The following is a 20,862-nucleotide window of genomic DNA, read 5'->3' as shown; positions in this document are numbered from 1 at the left end:
TCCTTACTGACTCTTAAGATGGAGCTTAAAAGGATCTTAATCTGAACATTTGGTCAGATCCACCTATTTGTAGATAATCAGAGAAAGTAGAAAGTCCATCCCACTTTTTTAAGGACTCATTCCATTTTTAATGGGAGATCTTCATCAGTCACAATTCATTTCAAAAACAAAGATTACTGAGAATGATTTCTTAAACAGCTGCCAGGTCTATAAACCTCATGTTTAGTACTTTGTACCTCTCTCACATGCTTATCATGGCATTTTTTACGTAGTAGTTGTCTGCGTGCAGACCTTATCTTCTCTACTACCTTGTAAATTCCTTATGAGCAGGGAGAATTCATCCAGAGATCTTAGGATAGAACAGAGTCCTGGGATAGGCCCCAGCTCTACCCCTTCACCATGAACAACGCATTTTACCTCTTTTTAGAGTTACTAGAAGGAAAGTGCTTTATGAGCCTAGGAACATGAGTTGAGTTTTTATTTATCTTTGTGTCTTCCATGGCATGGGAACTCAACACATACTTATTCATTTATTGAAATGAATTGAAATAGTCCCCAAAAGCCTCTGCCACAGTACTTAGCTACTAATTATTCATTGCCATGTGTGAGCTGAGCCCTATCCTTCCACTGAGACCTGGGAAAGACCCTAACTTAAAAAAGCCAAGGTCTTCCACTGTATCCAGGGCCATCTCCAGTTGTCCTGATCTATCTCCAGTTGTTCTGATCTATAACTTGTCACTGGACACAGATGGTCTGGAGGAGAGAGTGAGGCTGGTGACTTTTCACACCCTTCCCTCACTTAAATCCAATTCACTTGTAAGTCATGGCATCATCATCCTGATGTCATGTTCCTCTTCTAGAATGAAGGACAAAAAACAATCCTTCTATAAGTTTACATATCTGAACAGTCAGGAAAAATAGGGCTGTCAGAGACACACCCTTTCCCAAAGCAATGATACAGTATTGACTTGATCACAGTTCCAAAGAGATGGAAATATGGTGGCATCAGGTCAGAAAAATGTCCTTTGTGAAAGAACTTAATTGGTTTGAGCAGGCTAGATTTAGTGAGGTCTCACCAATTCTAGCAGTCCAAATTTGAGGTGAAAGTTCCAAAGTTCATCCTGCCCTTTGGTTTCTGGAATTTGAGGAGGATTCAGCAACAGGAGATCAGATGGCCAGGTTGAAAGAGCATGGATGACTGCTTGTGAGATATAAAATAAAGGGAATTCATATTTAGGCGTGGGATGGAATAGATGGCCACTAGAGGACCATTCCAATTCACATGATATGATTGTGTTCTGAAACACATCCCAGGGTCTGCCTACCTTTCAGCGCTTCTGCAGATCTCTGCCTGTGTTTGCTTCCCTAGAGGAAGGAGACTGAAAAAGTAATAATAAATATGTGTATATATATATACACACACATATATTTAATATTATATGTAACATTACATATATTTTATATATAATTATATATGTTATATATGTAAAATAACTAAATAATGTATGACTATATATTATTTATTACTATACACATAAAATATATAACAACTAAAGAAAGTTCGTTCAGGAAATGTGTTGAGTTTCTTAAGTTAGATGCAGCTTTTTTCTTTTTAAAAATTTTCCTTGTTATTATGTACTTGGCAATTATCAACAAACACAAACATTTCCATATATAAATAAAAATAAGAACTGTATAGTGAAACTAAATTTCTACTACATTCCACTTGAGTTTTGTTTTTGATTTTTTTTGTCCTACTTATTTGTCTCCTTCTGAAAAGTGTGTTTTCCTCTGTTTACTTTTTTTAATGATTCATTGATTCCATTTTCTTTCTTTCTTTCAATTTTTAGTGTCACTATAACTACTCTCAACTATTAATTATCTCAATAGATACAGAAAATTCTGCTGACAAAGTATAATGCTCAGTTATGCTAAAAATCCTACAGAGTGTAGGCATGAGGTCCTTGAACTTTAAAAAAAATAATTTGATTATTATATTTGAATATAATTGGTTTTCTTTGTAATCTTTTGGTTTCCATGTATTTTATTTTATGCACTTATAAACATTATTCTGAGAAGAAGAGATCTGTAGGCTTTACCAAACTGCCAAAGGGATCCATGATTTAAAAAAAAGAGACCTTATTTTACTGTGTGACAAAATATATCTATCCAAAACCAAGCATTATATGAATGGGGAAATATTAGGACCTTTCCCTGTAAATGCAAGGATAAAGCAAGGCTGTTCCCATTCCTTGCTATTATTTGATATAGTTCTAGAAATATTAGCATAAGATAAGAAAGAAATTAAAGGCACTAAGCTAGAAAAAGAGGAGAAAAAAATCATTCCTGTTTTCAGATGACATAATGGTTTACTTAGAAAACCTGAAGGAATCAGCAAAGAAACTAATTGAGATAATTTGAAGCATTAGCAAAGTTGTAAGCTACCATATAAGCCCACAAAAATCAACAGGATTTCTCTAATAAAGCAAAATTCAGGAGGCAGTAATAGAAAGAGACATCTCCTTCAAAATAACTACAATAGCACAAAATGCCTTAGGGTCAATCTTCCAAAGCACACTTAATGACTGTATGTGCACAATTAAAGAAAGAGCAACTTACATAAGGTTTGTGGCTGACTATGCCAAAATAGTAAGAGATCTTAAAGATATCCACATCAATGGAGACATAGATATCTCTGTATGGTTAGATCTCTATGTCTCTATGTCTGTATATTTGGCCAAAAGTCATTCCTGAACACATAAGTGGTCAAAAGGTAGAAACAAATGGCTTTTTGATATACCACAAAGTATTGCATTTTGTATTTGGATTCTTTCCCTCTACTTTAGATCTTTTTTTGTGCTGTGAGCCTAGGATTGATAGTGCTGGGTCAAAGGGTATTGCACTGATGAGTAACTTTGAGGTAATAGTTTCAGATTGATTTCTGTAATGGTTGGGCCACTGCACAGCTGCATCAGCAGTGTATTAGTGGTACCTGTGCCACATTAAGTCCACCACCACCCTGCCCCCTTCAAAGGTTGTCATTTTTTTTTGTTTTTGTCATCTTTGCCAATCTGACAGATGTGAGGTAGAATCTCAAGAGCTCTTTTAATCTATGTTTATCTTATTCTTAGTGCTATGGAGAATTTTTTCACAAGTTATTGATAGCTTGCCTTCCTTTTGAGAACTACCTCCTCATAAGCCAAATGTTCTTCCAAATGAGTTCCATTAGTATTCTTTCTAGTTCTATGAAGTAACCATTTGGTAATTTTATTGGTATGGAACTGAATTTGCACATTAATTTGGGTAGCATTTTCATTGTTATTATATCAGCATGGCCCAACCGTATGCAATTATTTAGGTCTCTGTTTTTGTATTTTGTATTTATATTCATGTAATTTCTGTATATATTTTTGTAGTTGGACTGAAATATTTATATTTGTATTTATATTTACATTATAATTATTTTGCAATGAATTGCCTTTTATATGTCTTCCTGCTGATCTTTGTTGTTAATATATAGAAAGGCCAATTTTTAAAATAAATTTATTTATTTTTAGTTTTCAACATTCAGTTCCAGAAGATTATGAGTTCCAAATTTTTCTCCCCATCTCTCCCCTCCCTCCCACTGCAAGGCAGCATGTAATTTGATATAGGCTCTACCTATACATTAATATTAAACATTTTCACATTAGTCATGTGGTAAAGGAGAATTAGAATCAATGGGAGAAACCATGAGAAAAAAGAAACAAAAAAAGAGAGAGAGAAAGCAAACAGTATGCTTTGATCTGCATTCAGACTCCATATTTCTTTCTTTGGATGCAGGCGGCATTTTCCATTATGAGTCTTTTGGAGTTGGGTTATTTCCTTGCATTGCTAAAAAGAGTTAAGTCCATCAAAGCTAGTCATTGCACAATGTGACTTTTACTGTATACGATGTTCTCCTGTTCTGTTCACTTCACTCAGCATCAGTTTATATAAGTCCTTCCAGGTTTTTCTGAAGTTTGCCTGCTCATCATTTCTTATAGCACAATAATATTCCATTACAATCATATACCACAACTTGTTCAATCATTCCCCAAGTGATGGGCAACCCCTCAATTTCCAATTCTTTGCCACCAGAAAGGCTAATGATTTTATGAGCTTATTTTATCCTATTACTTTCCTGAAGTTATTAACTATTTTGTTTAATTTTAGTTGTTTTTTAATTTCAGAAGTATTTATTGAACATTTAACAGGAATATTGAACACATCACAAGTTGAACTTTATGTCTTTTCCCAAAGCTGCTTCCACTTCAATTTTCCCTATTTTTTGTAAATTTTTTAAAAATTCTGAATTCGAACACCAAAAAAAATTTTCCCATACACACAAAATAATAGTTTTTGATACTGTTCAGTGTTTTCTTTGATTCATTCATCTTGACAGTTCCTGCAATAAAGCTCTACCCCCTTTGTACTTTTAAATGGGGTGCTCAGCCCTGGGGCTTGGCCTCACCCTGGACCCCTGGATTCTTGCACTCATTTCTACCTTGTAGGATTTGACCCTCCCCACTTTGTGTGTTTCACAGTGCTGGATGTCCCAGGACAGGGCTCTGAGCCTTTGGGCTGTCCTGGTGTTGGTACTGTGACACCAAAAGGTTCAGCGTCTTGCTGCCATATGCTGCAGCTTCCAAGTTACCTACCCTAGCCCTTTTATAAGAGTTCTCTGCTCTTAGTAGAGCATATCTCATCAATGCATGTGCTGGTACTGGCTTTGCTGAAGAAGAGCCCCAGCTCTTCTTGATAACTTGTGTGGTTCTGGGGAGGACAAAGTCACTTGCTGTATCTTCTCATATTTCTTGATCATTATACCGTCTGGTGGGAACTTCAGGGTTTTGCTGGTGCAGGTGTGTGGAAGGATTTCTTTGCATCCTAAAAGGGTTTGCATGTTGTGCCATTATTTTCTTTGATGAAATTATCTATTGTTTCTATTTATTCTTTGACCCACTAATTTTTTTAGGATTAAACTATTTCATCCCTGAAGATACTCAAATCTTATAGTCTTAACACAGTTTTTCAACACAATCTGTGCCTAAATAATCTCCTTGCTATACAGCCTAGTTGGCAGGCTGTCTTCATTTCCAGGACTTAGTGCCCATAGATTCTCCTACCCCTACACTCATTGTTCTGTGCTTACTTAACAAAGGCATGTGAAAGAAATCATATCTGAAAACACAACCAAAATAAGAAGTAAGTTAACATAAAAGAAGAGCAACACATTAAATAGAGGCAAGTTTTTAGGCTTTTAAAGTCTGTGAAGATGATTTTTTTTTAATCTTAAGCAGCAACTGCTGGTGTTGACAGCTCAGAAAATGAGACTAATTAGAAAAAACTGCAATGTGGCATAAGTTACAGTCACTGAGGATTTGGAAATGGGAGAAGTGTCTCTTTTCCCTCAGTTCCTCTTTTGAAAATAGTTAACTATATCTTCTATATGCCTTCACAGTTTTGGAAGTATTCCACATACCTTATTCTCATTTAATCCTGTCCTCTTCATTATCTGTGCTTTCTTCCTGAGTAATCTCATTTCTTATCTAATTAGAACAGTGCAAAGAATACTAACTCTGTAAACAGAGACAAGCTGCCTCCAACAGAGTAGTACCAGTATAATCTTAGACAGGACATTTAGCCTTCCCACCAAAGCCTCATTTTCCTTATCTGTAAAATGAGGGGACTGAACCTAATGCCTCTGAGGTCCCTTCCACCACAGTCTATGATCACTACCATGATTCCCAAATACAAATCTCTCAAACCTCTATCCTTTTGAATGATAAGATAATATAAAATGGTAATAATGTTCTCCCAGAAACTCATTCCCTACAGTGTTGGTAAATGGTTTTCCTTTATTAGTGGGTCCTGTGTTCAGACATTTGTGTACTTACCTGTGGGTTAGAACCTAGATACTAGTACAAGTGAGATGTATCTTATCCTTAAATTAAGTGGGCTGTGAACAATGGAAAGAAATCCAAGGCTTGACCTAAGCTGGTAGAGTTGCTGGGGGCAGCAGGTGCTAATGAGAACTGACCTCGGATTGAGCTTGTTAAATTCTGTAAAATGCAGAGTCCTAAATTATGGGTCATACCCTTTCTTAGAACTGTTTCTGGGGACCTTTGCCTTCAGACTAGTAACTTTCTTCTTTATTTTATTCTAAAGTTGCTAAACTTTCCTAATCTCTTAATTCTCAAAGCACTGAACTTTCTACATGACCTTGGTCCTTGAGCCTACTTAGATGATTCAGAGATTTGATCTGTTGGTCTCTTGTCCCTTTTGCTCCTGCCTCTGTAGCAGCAAACTGTTACTAATTTTATTGCACATGCTTCCTTTTATCTCATCCTGCAGCCATACAATCCAGACAAGGTGTGTGTGTATGTGTATGTGTGTGTTTTCTGAGCAATATTCTGAAATGAGCAATATTCTGAAATGTCAAGAATTGTGTTATAGATGATTAAAAGTTCATAAAAATGATTTTAATGCAGTATAGTCAAAACAGTACCTCTTTGCTCTTTAACTGTAAGGCATAGAATATCACAATCTCCAAAGAATTAAAGTTACAGGTCATGCAAAGAACATTGAAGAGATGAATAGTAGACTTGAGTAAAAAAGAAATAAGTGCCTGCTATGTGTCATGAAACATCAAGAGATCACAGTCCGTGACCCACCAAACTGGCCATCTCTCTGGTCTTCATACATGACCCTCCATTTCCCATTTCCATGCCTTTGTACTGGCTGTCTCCCATGCCTGGGATGTACTTCTTCCTTACCTCTGCTTTATGTAGCCATATTCTGTTTCAAATTCAGCTCCCCTCCTCCCACAGTGACTGATTTAACCTTCTTTCCCAGGTTCAGTTAGATGACTCTAAATAGAATCTGTTGTTTACTTCCTAAGTAAGTCTCGGGAGACAGTCTCCCAAGTGCTTGTGCCGTTGGGACACCCCCTTAGCTAAGGATTAACCAGAAATCATAGGGAATGACAAAACCACTTAGCCAGAACTAGCTGTACTTTAGTGAATGACTACATTACTCTGTTGAGGGCATCTCCTCTTGGTTTGAGTGACTCAGCTTCACATGTTTGATTTTGGCACTGCCCGAGACAATCAGATTCAGTGTCTCTTTAAAGTATTATCACTTCTGTATTCTACTCCTGATTCTTCCCATTAATTTACAAATTGAAAAATAAATGAAAAACATTTTTTTCTGGTGTCAGTCATCCAAGAAGCATTTATGAAGTAACTTTGATGTGTTAGATATTTAGGATACAAATACAGCAGATGAATCAAATCTTACAAGGAAACAAACCTTCTAACTAGAGCATTAAGTACATTTAAAAGTATACACAGAATAAATGCAATAATATAAGGTGTTTTTGGAGAGAAGACACTAGTGATTGTGGAGATCAGGAAAGATCACGTAGAATCTTCAAGTAGAAGATGACACTTGACCTGAATCTTGAAGGAACAGAGGAATTCTCTGAGGTAGAGGTAGGAAGGGAAGTACATTCCAGGCATGAGAGATAGCTGCTGGAGGTAAGGGTGTTGCGTGGGAAGAAAGCAGAGAAAGCCACTTTGGTAGGATTGGAGAGTATAAGAATGGGACTAATGTACAACGAGGTGGAAAAGATAGGGCCAAGTTTTACTGTATTTTAAAGCTCAAATAGATGCATTTAATCCTGGAAGCACTAGGGAACCACTGGAATTGAGTGAGTAGAGAAGTGACATAGTCAGATCTACCCCTCACTAGATGGAATGGGAGTAGAGAAAGACCTGAGGAAAGGAAGTCACTGCAATAGTCTAGGTGATGAGAGACAACTGGACCCGAACTAAGGTGGAGAAAAGGGATCATATGCTAGAGATGTTGTGAAGGGACAAACAGCAAGATTTGGCCGCTGTTTTAATACGTGGGATGAGGGTGAAGGGAGAGTGAGGAGTCGATGCTGAGGAAATGAACCTACTTAAGATGAAAAGAAAGGTAATGCCTTTGGCAGAAGTGGGAAAGTTTGGATAAGGGTTGTGATGGGAGAAAGATAATAAGCTTTGTTTTGGACATGGTGAGTTTAAGAAATCTCCAGAAATCTCTACTGAATTGTCCAACAGGCAATTGGTGGTGAATGAAGCTCATAGAAGAAACTGGGGCTGGAACTGGATGTGGAAAAAGAACAGAAGAGGGGCTTAGGACAGAGCCATGGCAGATACCCACAGTCAGGGGACATGATTTAGATAAACCAGAAAACCTCAGATACTGTTTTCTCTCTTTAGTGCAGGCACCCAGCAGGATGTCACAATAGGATCTTAAATCTGCTATAGCCAATTCTCATCTATACTAGAGAAATTTTAAGCTTTAATAGATGCTGCAATTTCAAGGATGCTTCCTAAATTCTTTTTGATCTACCAATCAATGTTGTTTCTACTTTTTAAAAAATTGTTTCTTAGTGACTAAAACTGAAATAATTTAATTTCATCTTCTTTTCTGGATATGTTGCAGAACAGGTCAGCAGAAGGCTGGACTACATGGTCTTTAAAGTTCCTTCTGCTTCATAGATTCTGTACTTCATTGCCCCCATGTCCCTTTCTATTTCTGAAGAAGCTACTACTTAGCAGCAAAGTATCCAAAAAGAAGGAAAGAGAATTCTTGTGTTAGACTTTTTTCCAAATCTCTTCTCTCTCCAATTCCATTACAGTCTACCATACTTTCATCATATGTCTTAGCTTCTTACTTTACTGAGATCATGGACAGCTAAAGGAAATTCCTTCCATTCCTTTCCTCTCTTCAGTATCTTGCTGCCTCGTTGCCATTTTCCCCAGATGTTTTTGGTCACACAACTGTACCAGAAAAAAAAATTTCCAGCTCATACCCCTAATATGTATATGTCTCTATCTCTATGTAGAGATAGATCATTCATGTATAAATACCTAAAATTATATACATTTTACTTTGCTGATAATTATATACATTATAAAACTTTAAAAAAATTTTTGGAAGGACAAAATAAAGAGTAAATAATATTTGATCCTAGGACGGATAGGAAGCCACTGAAATTTTAACTTGGGGGGGTGGGCAGCAACATATACAGACTTCTACTTTAGGAAAATTGCTTTGGCAGCTGTGTGGAAAATGGTTTGGCAAGGGGAAAGATGATACAAGAACGCTCATTAGGAGGCCGTTGTGTGTATGTGGCAGGATGGGGGGAAGCCTGAACTACAATAGTAGCTTTGAGAAGAGGACAGATGTCAAGGACCTAGTGGCAGAAATGACAAGATTTGTCAACTAATTGGATATGCAGAATGAGCTAGAGGGAGGAGTCAAAGAAGATACTGAATCAGGATGACTGTAGGAAGGGTGGTACCAAATCTTTTCAGGGAAATTTAGAGGACGGGGAGAGGGGGAGTTGATTTGGAGGAAAAGCTAATGTGAAAGATATGGGATGTAGATTGTAACTCATTTAGACTTGCTAATCCTGAGTCATTCGTTCTTGTCCCACTGAAAATGGAAAAGGGTTGGCAAGACCCTTACTTACCAGCCATTGCCATAGAGCCTCTCCAGCAGGGGGTACCTGCCAAAGCGGTGAGGGAATGTGGGAATGAGGTTGTTGGTTGTTGTTTGTCCTTTGTCCTCAAAGAGGACCATGACAACTGGAAGGTGGTGCTATGATTTGCAAATGAATTGGATTAAGTGAGGGAGGGCAAAGTCACCTGCTTCACTCTCTCCTCCAGAGCCCTCTGGGTCCAGTGATATAGATGCCTGGAGATGGTCCTCGTGCAGTGGGAGACTTTTAAAGCCACAGTCTTTCCAAGGTTTCAGTTTCACTGAGGCAATGCCCATTCAGTGATTAAGACTAGGTAAGAAATGAGGCAAAGAATGGCCTCTTTTACCTAATTTTAAAAAAAATCAATCTAGGAGAGGAAGACCCTCAGGGTTTCTGGCCCAAACAGAAACAATCACTATTTGCACTCACTCTGATCCATCTGGGCCCAAACAATGACCAAGTGAAGCTTGTGCTGGTACCTATTGTTGGCCAATCAATAAGAACAAGAGTGATTTGGTTTTAAGGCATGGCTTTCAAGAAGGAAATCTAGCCCATAAATCCCAAGATATATTGCAAGGTTTCAGTAATCAAAATTTATGTTCCTTTGAGCATAGCATCCACAGGTAAGGGTATGATACCATATGGGGACAGAGGGAGAGGAGGGAAGGAAGAAAGAAAGAAGGAAGGAAGCTGCATTGTACAACTGGAACAGTTGGGTCCCCAGTGGGGCAGCTACTCACAGGTGGTCGTTTGTCCTTCGTTCTTGAAGAGGACTTTGACATTAGGAAGGTGATGCCATGACTTGCAAGTGAAGGAATGAGACAGATAAGTTGCAGAGGATAGGGAAATTGGAACTTGCCCACTGCCACCTGTACAGCTGCTCCGCCTTGAAGACCAATCCTCAACTTAGAAGAGGGGAGGTTGGGAGCTTGTACAGTGGAGGGAAGAGGAAGATTGGTGGAGTGTAGAGAATGAGGGTGGATGCAGTTTTGTGGGAGTTAAACTTCAAACAAATATATACATATGCACACACACATGCATACATACATACATACATCAAGGGTTAATTGATCATTCTCCCCCTTGAGATTGAGCCATAACCCCTACTTCAGAGACTACTGACTCTGTCCTCCTTATATAGATAAGATGGTAAGTATCTGTGCACAGGTTATTTCCCCATTGAGCTTTACACCCTCTGAGAGCAGAAACTGCATCTTTTTCATCTCCCTATCTCCAAAGGGTCTTGCACTTAGCAGACTCTGTTGAATGAGTAAATGAGAAATAAAGTTCCTGGATAATCTATTCATCATCTCTGTCATCCCTATCAACAGTTATCCACTGAGCATTGCTCTGTGCTAGGAGATGGGGGGAATCACAGGGTCTAAGACTCAGTCTCTGATCTCCAGGAACCTGTGTTCTAGAAAGGGAGAAGGGTTGGTTTGTGGCCTTTTTTTTTTTTTTAATGCATAAAGAGATTAAAAACAATTTATGCCAATGTAAAATGAGTGCTACCTAAAAGTGCTATAGGAATTTCGGAGGAGAGGTATTGATTGGAAAATCAGCTCTTACATAATCAAGAATTGGCTGAATTTAGAGAAATATTAGGTGTGATATCTTTTTCACTTGAGGCAGTGTACTGGATAGGATGCTAAGCCTGGAGTCCACAAGTCCAAGGTTCAAATTCTGTCCTCTGACATTTATTAACATGATGACTGTGAGCAAGTCACTTAACATCTTTATCAAGGAATTGTCTAAGATTCTAAATCACAGAAGAGTTTCAGAGTTTACAAATCAATGAAAGCACAGATTCTTTATGAATAACCTCTTTATATTGGGTAGGGGGAAGAGCTGAGATTGGGAGGTCCATATAAAGAAAGGGACTGTAAAAACAAAACAAGCAAGTAGGTTATGTAGCATTCATCACTTTTGTTTCTTTCAGCTCTTTTTTTTATCTTTTTAAGAAATAATTGATTCAGGTAGAGGGCACAAGATATCTTATACCCATTAAGATATAATAGTTATTATGTACCTAGCACCTTAAAATTTGCAAAGTACTGTATATCTATCATCTCATTTGATACTCACAACAACTCTGCAAGGTGCTATCGGAGAGGTTAAGAGACTTATCCAGTGGGATACTTGCTAGGAAGGATGTTGGAAGTAGGATTTGAACTCATGTCTTCCTAACTCCAAATCCACTGTGCTCTGTGTGTGTGTGTGTGTGTGTGTGTGTTTTAAAGCACCAGATTTTTTTTCTTTTTCCTTTTCTCTAATCACACTCCAGCAAATATTCAGACATGTAAGAAAGAACACATAGTGATAATAACTCCTTCACTGAGGGCCCTACTCTACTGTGGGGAATCAGATGAAACAAAAATGTTCCTGGAAAGCCAAGCAATTAAAATAGAAACCAAAGTATAAGAAGTCCAAAGCCAAGAGAACACTTCTTGAAACAGTGATTTTCACTCATAAAGGGTTTTATTTAATTCAGGCACCCAAGGTTTCTCTCCCATGGAAATTGGCCACAGTTCATTTATTTGTGATGTCAACATACTTTTCACCAGCTACACTGCTGCTTTGCTATAATATATGTCAATTCATGATTTCACTAGATGAAATTTGCTCGTAAGAAAATGGAAGTTTGGCCTATTAAAATCCTGTCAAGCAAGCTTTGCTTAGGTAACAATCTGAGGGGAAAATGCCACCTTGAAAGCTGCTATCCTTCTATTCCTAGAAAAGCTTCTCTATTCAGTCTGCCTGTCAGACATGCTAGCTGCTTAGCACTTGGACATTCTGACAGGGTATCATTTTAACAAGGGTGAATACAGTAGTTTTTAAATGACCACCCTGCCTTAAGTCAGATTCTGTCATTCACTGAATACAGTTGTTTTTTTCCTGCTTGTCCAAGACATTGGATGTCACTGGTTTGATGTCTTTAGCAGAGAAAGAGAGAAGGGAGCTAATTCAGGAAGCTGCTGCAAAGTGTGAGAAATAATTAGAACTCACCTATGTCCAGTTAGATAGGGAAATCACAGCAGATTTTTCTATCCAGTAATCTACTGTCTATTAATTTAAATGTCTTTGTAATCTCTCCCTCCTCTAAACTCCTAATGCATTCTTCAGTGGAAGGTAAATCTCTTGAAGATATGGACTCTGGTTTTGTGTCATGAATACCTTATGTCTTGTCTTGTCTGATGCTTAAGGAAAGATTGTTGCTTTTCCTTTCTACTTTGACATATGGCTATTTGTGTAAATTATTTGCCTGTCCTCCAGTTTTCATTATAAGTTCCTTGAGGGCAGGAATCATTTTTATTTACCCTTATATTTCAATTCATGTGGCCCAATAATGATTGGTGCTTACTTTAGAGTAAGCAGAGTACAGGTGCTTTAAATATCTGTTGGATTCAATTAAAATTTGCACTCAGAGTGTGTGTTGTTCACCCTGGAAAACCCAACAGTGAAACTAAACTTTTACTCTTAAGTGAGCCAGAAAGCCAATGAATGATGGGGGTGGAGGAGGTAGTAGGAGAAGACAAGTTCACTGTTTTCTTGGTTGTCTTCAGGAAAATCAGAAGGAAATGGCAAAATGCATGTTACTCTCTGTGACTTCATCGAGCCCTGGGATACCCTGAGCACCACACAAAAGAAGAGTCTAAATCAGCGATACCAGATGGGTTGTGAATGCAAGGTAAGCAGATCATTTCTGCTGTCATTCAAGGGCCACTGACCAGCCAATTCTTAGTATCAGAGCAGAGGTTCCACGGTAACCTTCAGTGCCATGGTGCTGTGGGACTCAGGCTTACTGGATGACAAAGGTATGTCAAGTGTGCACCTGTACATCCTGATATGCCAAGGCTCTTTCACTTTGATAAAGTTGCCTAGGCTTGAGAGCCCTCTTAGGATGTGACTGGTTTTCCCAATCTCTGGTAGCTCCAGGTTCCTACAACCACTCCTGCCATTCCTACTTCCTTCCTCTAGTTCCCACTTGATTCCCCTCCATAGCTTTCATTAAGATGGAGAGGCATTCACAAATGGTGATTTTCATTGCCCTGAAATTCCAGGTCTTTCTATGTATAGACACACTCTATAGCACTGCCGCATTTGTTCTAAAGCTACATCTTTTTGATCTAAGTCAGACAAGCTTTCTGCCTTCCTCTTTGTTTTCCATGGTTCAGCACATCATATGTGACCCTAGGGATCTTGGGTAAGAGAGGTATAAAAGTTAGATTTTAAGTTTTAAAGGTTGTACTTCTGATAACCAGTCCTTAAGCTCTATCACCATCCTCAAGTGTTGAGGCTAAGGGGGCAGGATCCAGTTGGAAAGATGCACTTTTAGCCAAGAAGATAAACCTGACAAGTTTGTTTCATATTTTAAGATTAGGGAAAGGGTTTGATTAAAATGAGTCATTTACTGGTCATGATAGTGCACACCTGTGGTTTCCGCTATCAGGGAGACTGGGGCTGGTGGATCACTAGCTTAGGAGTTCTGAGTTTCAGTGGGCTAAGACAGTTAGGTGTCTGCACTAAAGTTGGGCACTAATAGGTTGAAGCCCATGGGAGGGGGGAAGAGGGGAGAAACCTGACTAACCCAAGAGGTAGAAGGGGACTAATTTAGCCCAGATTAGGTAAACAAAATAAGTTAAAGTTTCTATGCCAATCAGATGGGATCAGGCCCATGAGTGGCTACTACATTTCTTACCTGCCTGAGATAGGAAGAACCAGTCTCCATAAATAAAAATTTTATTTAAAATAATAGTAAATTGCAATATTTGTATATTTGAAGTAAAGTTTAGTTGTTAATTTTTTTAAAATTAGGCTTAAGCTTTTTTTTTTCAATTTAGTGAATAAAAATGATATACTTTATGATTGCCCAGTAAATGTTCACCTTTTAAAAAAATAAAATAAAAGGTGAACATTTACTGGGCAATCATAAAGAGATGTGCTATGTACACCTATGCTATATGGCATCACTCATCTAAATCCAGCAAATCTGTTCCTAAGGCCAGGCTTTATGGAAGGAGTAAACTTCATGGGGTAGAAATGGTGGGGTAATGGCAAATGATGGCCATAAGAAATACAACATGGCTATAGGATTCCAAGGCTCAGCTTTGCCAGGTCATCTTTTAATGGAAATGGGGTAACTTTGGATAGGCAGATGTAGACAGATCTGGCCATATGGTCTGCAGCTGATAAGGAAGAAAATTCAGTAGGAAGAATGAGAATCTTGTGGATGTTTTTGCCCTTTGGCTAAAAAAGATAAGCACATGTGCCTTTTCTAACGGAGCCACATGTAACAGACCCTTGCCAACATTCAAGCCCCATCCACTTATAGGCATGTGTAGATCTAGGTTGCCTCTACCTGTTCAAAATATTGTCATGAGGAACGGCCTTCCTCAAAATCAGCCGAGAGATGTTTTCACTTTGATAGCTAATCATTTGGTAACAAAAAAAATCTAACATCCAAACTCATTCTTTGATCTCTAAATCTAAAGTTTCTTCCACCTGAGAACATCAGACTGGACTTTTGCAGTATCCTCTGGTAAATGTATTTGTTGCCCAATTATTTAGAAGGTGTAGAGGTCCCTAGAAGGAATCCTTTGGATCCTAGAGCCTCCCCCAGGCTTGGACCTTTGGTTTCCTTTCTTATAACTAGCACTCTGCCACTGGGGGCAAAAATGAGTCATAAAAAGTAATGGTAACTACTGTAGGCTGACAGTAAGTTGAACACAGGGAGAGCTACATCTAAATTTATTAACTTTTGTATCAGTAAGCACTCCGACATACACAGGGGGGCCTGCTGTACAGGTTCTTAGATCTGCATTCATAAAAGGAAAGGCAACTTTTGAGGGGTTAACAATCACTTTAATCAAGCACATATATCATTCCTGTAACCAAGCACATATATCATTCACCTAGTTCAGGGGAGTCAGCACCCTGAACTTCAAAAGAAAATACAGAGAAATCAAAGATCAACAGACATGGCTTCTTCTGCCTGACCATCAACCGACAGATCCAACTGTCTGACCATAGTTAGACAGTTGGGAAAGCACCAACATCTGGGGTTTCAAGGCGGGGGAGCTCCTTAGTGGCTTCCCAGAGTCCTCATCTGGCCAAGCAAACACTTCCAGTAAGCCCCAAAGTAAAGTATTTATAGCTTTTTTATACCCAGAGTATTTATACGTGTTTTTAGAGCTAGAGAGCATCACAACCCTTGAGAACCAGTGCCTCATTAGCAAAAACCTTGGGCCTTCCCACAAATCTTCCCTAATTAAACTTTCCTTAATGGGCAGGCCCATTAATGGGTGGGGAAGATATTTAATCACATTAAAATAATTAACAATACAAATACATACACTGTTTCTAATTAAAGAAACTTTTGTTTCTGTACTTTACTCCTAGTAGAGAGTCTTGATTAAGGCAAAATTCAATCAGAGACACTTGATTACACTAAAACAAAAACAGCAAAAGATCCTATTTTGCTTGCCATCACACTCCACCCTTCCAGGATCCTTGGCCTTACAATCTAAATGGCCATGGATCCTGGGACAAACAGAAGAATTATACTTCCTCATTATACTAAAACAAAAACAGCAAAAGATCCTACTTTGCTTGCCCTTACAGCTGTAGCTTCCCAAGTCATTTTTTTCTTGTTCAGAAGATCATAAGGTCTTTTCTCATTTCCCAATGAACTCCCCCCCCTCCTACATTAGGCTTTGGAAATTCAAAAAGGCAGAGTGCTAATGTCCCAGAGTTAAACCTTTAACTTTTAACAACAGTTCAGAATGTTATCTATCACCTAGCATACAATTAAAATTCAGTCTTTCACGATTTATTGGATTTTTGACATGGTAAAAGTATTCACTCCCTTGCAGAGACTCAAATAAATAGATATAGAATAGATATAAATAGAATGATCATAGATATAGAATAGAATGATATAGAATAGAATAAATAGAATGATCATCATCATAACAATCTTTTCGTTTGTATAATGCCAGACTCCACAAAACTCAATACATTTTCCCCCTTTTCATTCTTCCAATATGACCAACCTGGAACAGAGAAAGGGAGACAGGCCATATTTATGTGCTCCAAACACACTAGTAGGGGAATGAAGCTCAGAAAGTCAAGGTATTTGTCATACTGCAAGTCACTGGCATGTTGGACACAGGCTTCTTCCACTGAACCAGATTGCCTCCTTTTGGGTTGCAAAATGGATTCAAAAGAGGTAGCCTATCTAAAAACAGTGTGATGAAAAATCTAGTCCTAGTTCAAAATTCTAGTTCTGGGACCTACTCCCTGTATGGCCTTAGGCATCACTTAAATTTCTCTGGGCTACTCTTTCTTTATCTATGGAATGAAAGATCTTGGCTAGATAGTTTTTTACAGCTTCAAATCCTAGAATCTTCTTCACTTAATTTGGTCTTTGCCCCTAAATCTGTCTTGTGACCCTGTTTTTATTTTCTCCATAGATTTCTCGATGCCCCATGATCCCATGTTATGTATCTTCACCAGATGAGTGCCTGTGGATGGACTGGGTCACAGAGAAGATCATTTATGGGCATCAGGCAAAGTATTTTGCCTGTATCAAGAGGAGTGATGGCTCCTGTGCGTGGTACCGTGGGGCAGCACCACCCAAGCAGGAGTTTCTTGATATTGAGGACCCATAACTGGACTGGCAGAACCCTAACAGCCAATAGAAAAGCCTCCAAGAGTTTAGACAGGTCCAACTCTGACATTACTTCCAAGAAACAGCATGAAAATATAATCATCCAATTGTGTCAAAATTAGGTGTGATTTTTATTTTCTTTTTTTTTTTTTTTCCAAACATGATACTACATCTCTAGGGAAAGGGAGAAGGAGGGCACAGAGTTCCCATCCTATCTAGACTCAGGCTAAGTGCTGTATTTTTCAATTCTCATTCCTCAGAATGATAACCACCAGGAAATTCCCTGGAAATCTCTTCCCCACCAGCACCCCTATTTTGGAATGTTACATTTAGCAGAAACCAATGAGGTTCATTGCAAGATTCTGTGTAGCAGGTCTACCAGGTATCTCTCATCTTGAGTAGCATGTCCCTCATTTCATAAAGCTTCCTTCCCCTCTGTTCTCCCTATGTCAGTCCCTACCTTTCCCAAAAGTCCTTCCTGTTCTTCCTCCCCACTCCCATTTCCCTGTGTCTGTGCCTTTCACAGGTTCTCAGAATCTCATGTCTCAGTGAGTGTCCATGAAATGCTATTTGTACAACCAGCACCCAGACTTCTTGGTTTTGAAGGCACCTAAAATTTATCACTCAACAGAATGGAGCCCCAGGGACCCTGGATATATGCAGAGGCAACAAAATTTCCAGCTGAACACAGTTTTCAGCTTTAGTCTTTCTCCCACAGTGAGAATCTGTTGGATTCTACTCTGAACATCAAAGACTTAGGAGGGGAGCATAATGAAGGATGCTCTGGTCTGTATACTCAGCTTTGAATCCTGAGAGTTCCATGGCATGCCTTTGAAAAAGGCATCTGCAGTTGTGCAGATGACATGGATATCTAGCATTAGTGTTAAAGTTTCTCTAGACTCCCAAAGAGATTGACAGTTGCCATTTTGCTCTCAGGTTTCTGCAAATGCTATTTGGCTAGCAACATAGTACTATGGATTCTTATATAGAGCGAGGAAAGGGATTTTGGAGGTAAGAAGGTCAAATGAAGCTCTTATTTCTGCCTGGGTTCCTCTAAGATATCATGGACTGCTTTAGAGATATCTCATCTCAAGATTTAATTCATCGATCCAAATGCCAGGTATACTACCATCTGTTTATATTTTTCATGTCAGAAACACAACATAGTGAAGAAAATCAGATGACCCCAGGTTAGAATACTATTTGCTGTTTCCTAAAGATGGTTCATCATCCTTAGTAATTAGAATTAAAATAGGTAAATATCTTTACTAAGGGCAAAAGGAAGTAAATTGTCTCCTTTTTGCCCCTGTAGTAAAAGTAACTTGCTTCCAGAAGGGGACACACACACACACACACACACAGTAATTGAACTAAAATCTGGCAGCCTATGAGTGATCTTTCTTCTGTGAAACTGCTTCACCAAACTGTCATCATTTGAGCCTATTCTGCAGTGACCCCAAAACAATTAATGACCCCTGAGTAGCATGGAGCCTCCTTTGCCTGGGATCTGGTCAGCACAGGCCTTGAAAATTTACCTTTCTAGGGCAAACTAATAAGAGAACATCCAGAAATAATCCCATGCAGACCTACTTTGGGGACATTTTCATACTCTATGTCAGTAGAAGATTTTAAAGATGTCATATTAGACCAATGGAAGTAATTTCGCTCTAGTCAAGTCAATATAACATTTCCCCATTTGCTTACTTTGTAGTTAAATCATATGTGACATGTGACATTTACTTCTTTCTCTGATTTCCCTTTTCTTTTTTTTTCTTTTAATGTTTCTGGTTGTTTGGGGCATCAGTTATATCATTACTATGCTGTGTTTCCACCTCCTAACCATCTCCAACCCCTTTGTTATGTGTTAGAATTGCACTTTCTTTTAAAAGGTTTCTATAATGGAAGCATTTGACACAATGTCAAGAGTGTCAAGTTAGCCTATGAAGATAGATTCCTCTGGACCTTTTCTTTAGCTGTTCAATTGCCTTTGCTTCTTTCCTTCCCCTCTTTTTATACCTTCTTGTTCAAATGCCTGCAAAGTCAACAGGTCTTTGAGAAAGTTGTCTTGGGGGGACAGGCTATATATAAATAAATATATATATATTTTTTATTCCTTGCTAGTTAGTCTTCTTTCCTTTCTTAATAGGAAAGAAAAAAAACTCCAGTTGCAGATGAGATAAGGAGCCCTTCCAGTAGCTTTACAATAAATATTACCACATATATACATACATACATACATATATATGTATGTATATATTGTTTATGAAGGATCTTTGTTTGGCATTGCTTTAATTTATATGTTACACAATCTAAGCACTGTTCTTTCTACCCTTCCTCCATGCTCTTCTTTGTGCAAGCAACTCAAAATATTTTTAAAGAAAGTTTACATTATAGTTATTTTCAAATCTTTGCTTATAAGTATTAAGAAATATCTAAATGGCTGCCATAATTTAAAGCTTTGGGGGTTTTTGTTTTGTTTTGTTTGGATCTTTTTGGGGCAATATGTTTTTGCTGGAATATGAAGTCTGAAACCTTCTTGTGCTGGGAACACATGAAAGTTGTTGAAAAATGACAAGCAGTCTGTGCATGTCTCTGACGCTTTGTATCATTCTTAAGTGAACATTCAGTCATTGGACAATAAACAGTATTATCAAATACAATTTTGTCTCCACTGTATTCAAGGTATCTGTCAGTAGCAATCACAATAATCTGTACCAAAAACACTATGTGTACATGGTAGATTAGACCACAATAATGCCTCACTTATCTGGTGTTGTTTTATTTGGCAAACTTAATTCTTTGAAATGTAACCAAGACAATAAAAATAAGTGAAAAGAACTCATGAATAGCCAAATCAGATACCACAAGACCAAACATTAAGTCATGTGCATTTTATTCCTACTTTAGACTACTGGTGAACAAGGGTATGTTGTTGTTAAGGTTCAGGGGCAACTCAAAATGTTAGGGTGCAAGGTCATCTCAAAAGTATTCACTCAGGCTGTCTCCAGATCAAGTAAGGGAACACAACAAACCAAGCAGATTCCTCTGCCCCTTAAGGAAGACACAGCTTAAGGGAGATCCCACCTTAAGGGGGGGCAGCTCCTTAATGGAGACAGCAACTCCTTGAGATAGCCTCCTCAGGGAAAAGGTGCGGCTCCCTGCCAAAGCAGAGGGCTGTTTCAGGGAGAGAGCACCCTAAGGGAGACCACTAGCCAGTAGAAGCTAAAGATTCTTTTAGAGGAAAACCTAAGGTAGGTAGGGAGATGGGATAAACAGGGACTGTAGTTCAGAGTTTCAGACTTCATTATTTTGTTGTTCAGCCTTGGGTAGAGGGGTTGGGGGGAGGGGGAGAACTGTTAGTTTTGTATTTCATTGATCAGCCTACTTGAGTCTCATTGTCCCCTAAAGTAACTTTAAGTGGTAGTTGAGAAAATGGGCTTCTCATTGAATCTCATCATCTTTCCCCCTCAAGAAGTAGGCACCCAAATTCATTTGGGGAAAAGGGCAAGGGTCGTGCATTCCTCATCACTGTGGAATGTTCTAAGTTTTGCTGATGTGCTCTGAAACTCCTCATTACATTCAGATACTTCAGTCCCCAACCCAGTTGTAGCTGGCTTTCTAGCTGGCTTCCTGCTTT

The 20,862-nt window shown here is 38.5% G+C and overlaps 1 protein-coding gene across 1 annotated transcript in view; it reads left to right on the top strand.

The window, feature by feature from the left end:
* Nucleotides 1-19,885, top strand: part of TIMP2 (TIMP metallopeptidase inhibitor 2) — an 82,894-nt gene extending 63,009 nt beyond the window's left edge. Inside the window, exons 4-5 of the mRNA XM_072645189.1 lie at nucleotides 13,120-13,244; nucleotides 17,029-19,885. Of these exons, the coding sequence (XP_072501290.1) occupies nucleotides 13,120-13,244; nucleotides 17,029-17,226 (323 nt within the window). The 3' untranslated portion in view covers nucleotides 17,227-19,885. The remainder of the gene's footprint in view (nucleotides 1-13,119; nucleotides 13,245-17,028) is intronic.
* The last annotated feature ends 977 nt before the right edge of the window (nucleotides 19,886-20,862 follow it).

This window comes from Notamacropus eugenii, chromosome 2, assembly GCF_028372415.1.
Source record: "Notamacropus eugenii isolate mMacEug1 chromosome 2, mMacEug1.pri_v2, whole genome shotgun sequence".
Lineage (NCBI taxonomy): Eukaryota > Metazoa > Chordata > Mammalia > Diprotodontia > Macropodidae > Notamacropus > Notamacropus eugenii.
Note: the sequence above shows the minus strand (reverse complement) of the source record. Positions and strands in the feature narration are given on the sequence as shown.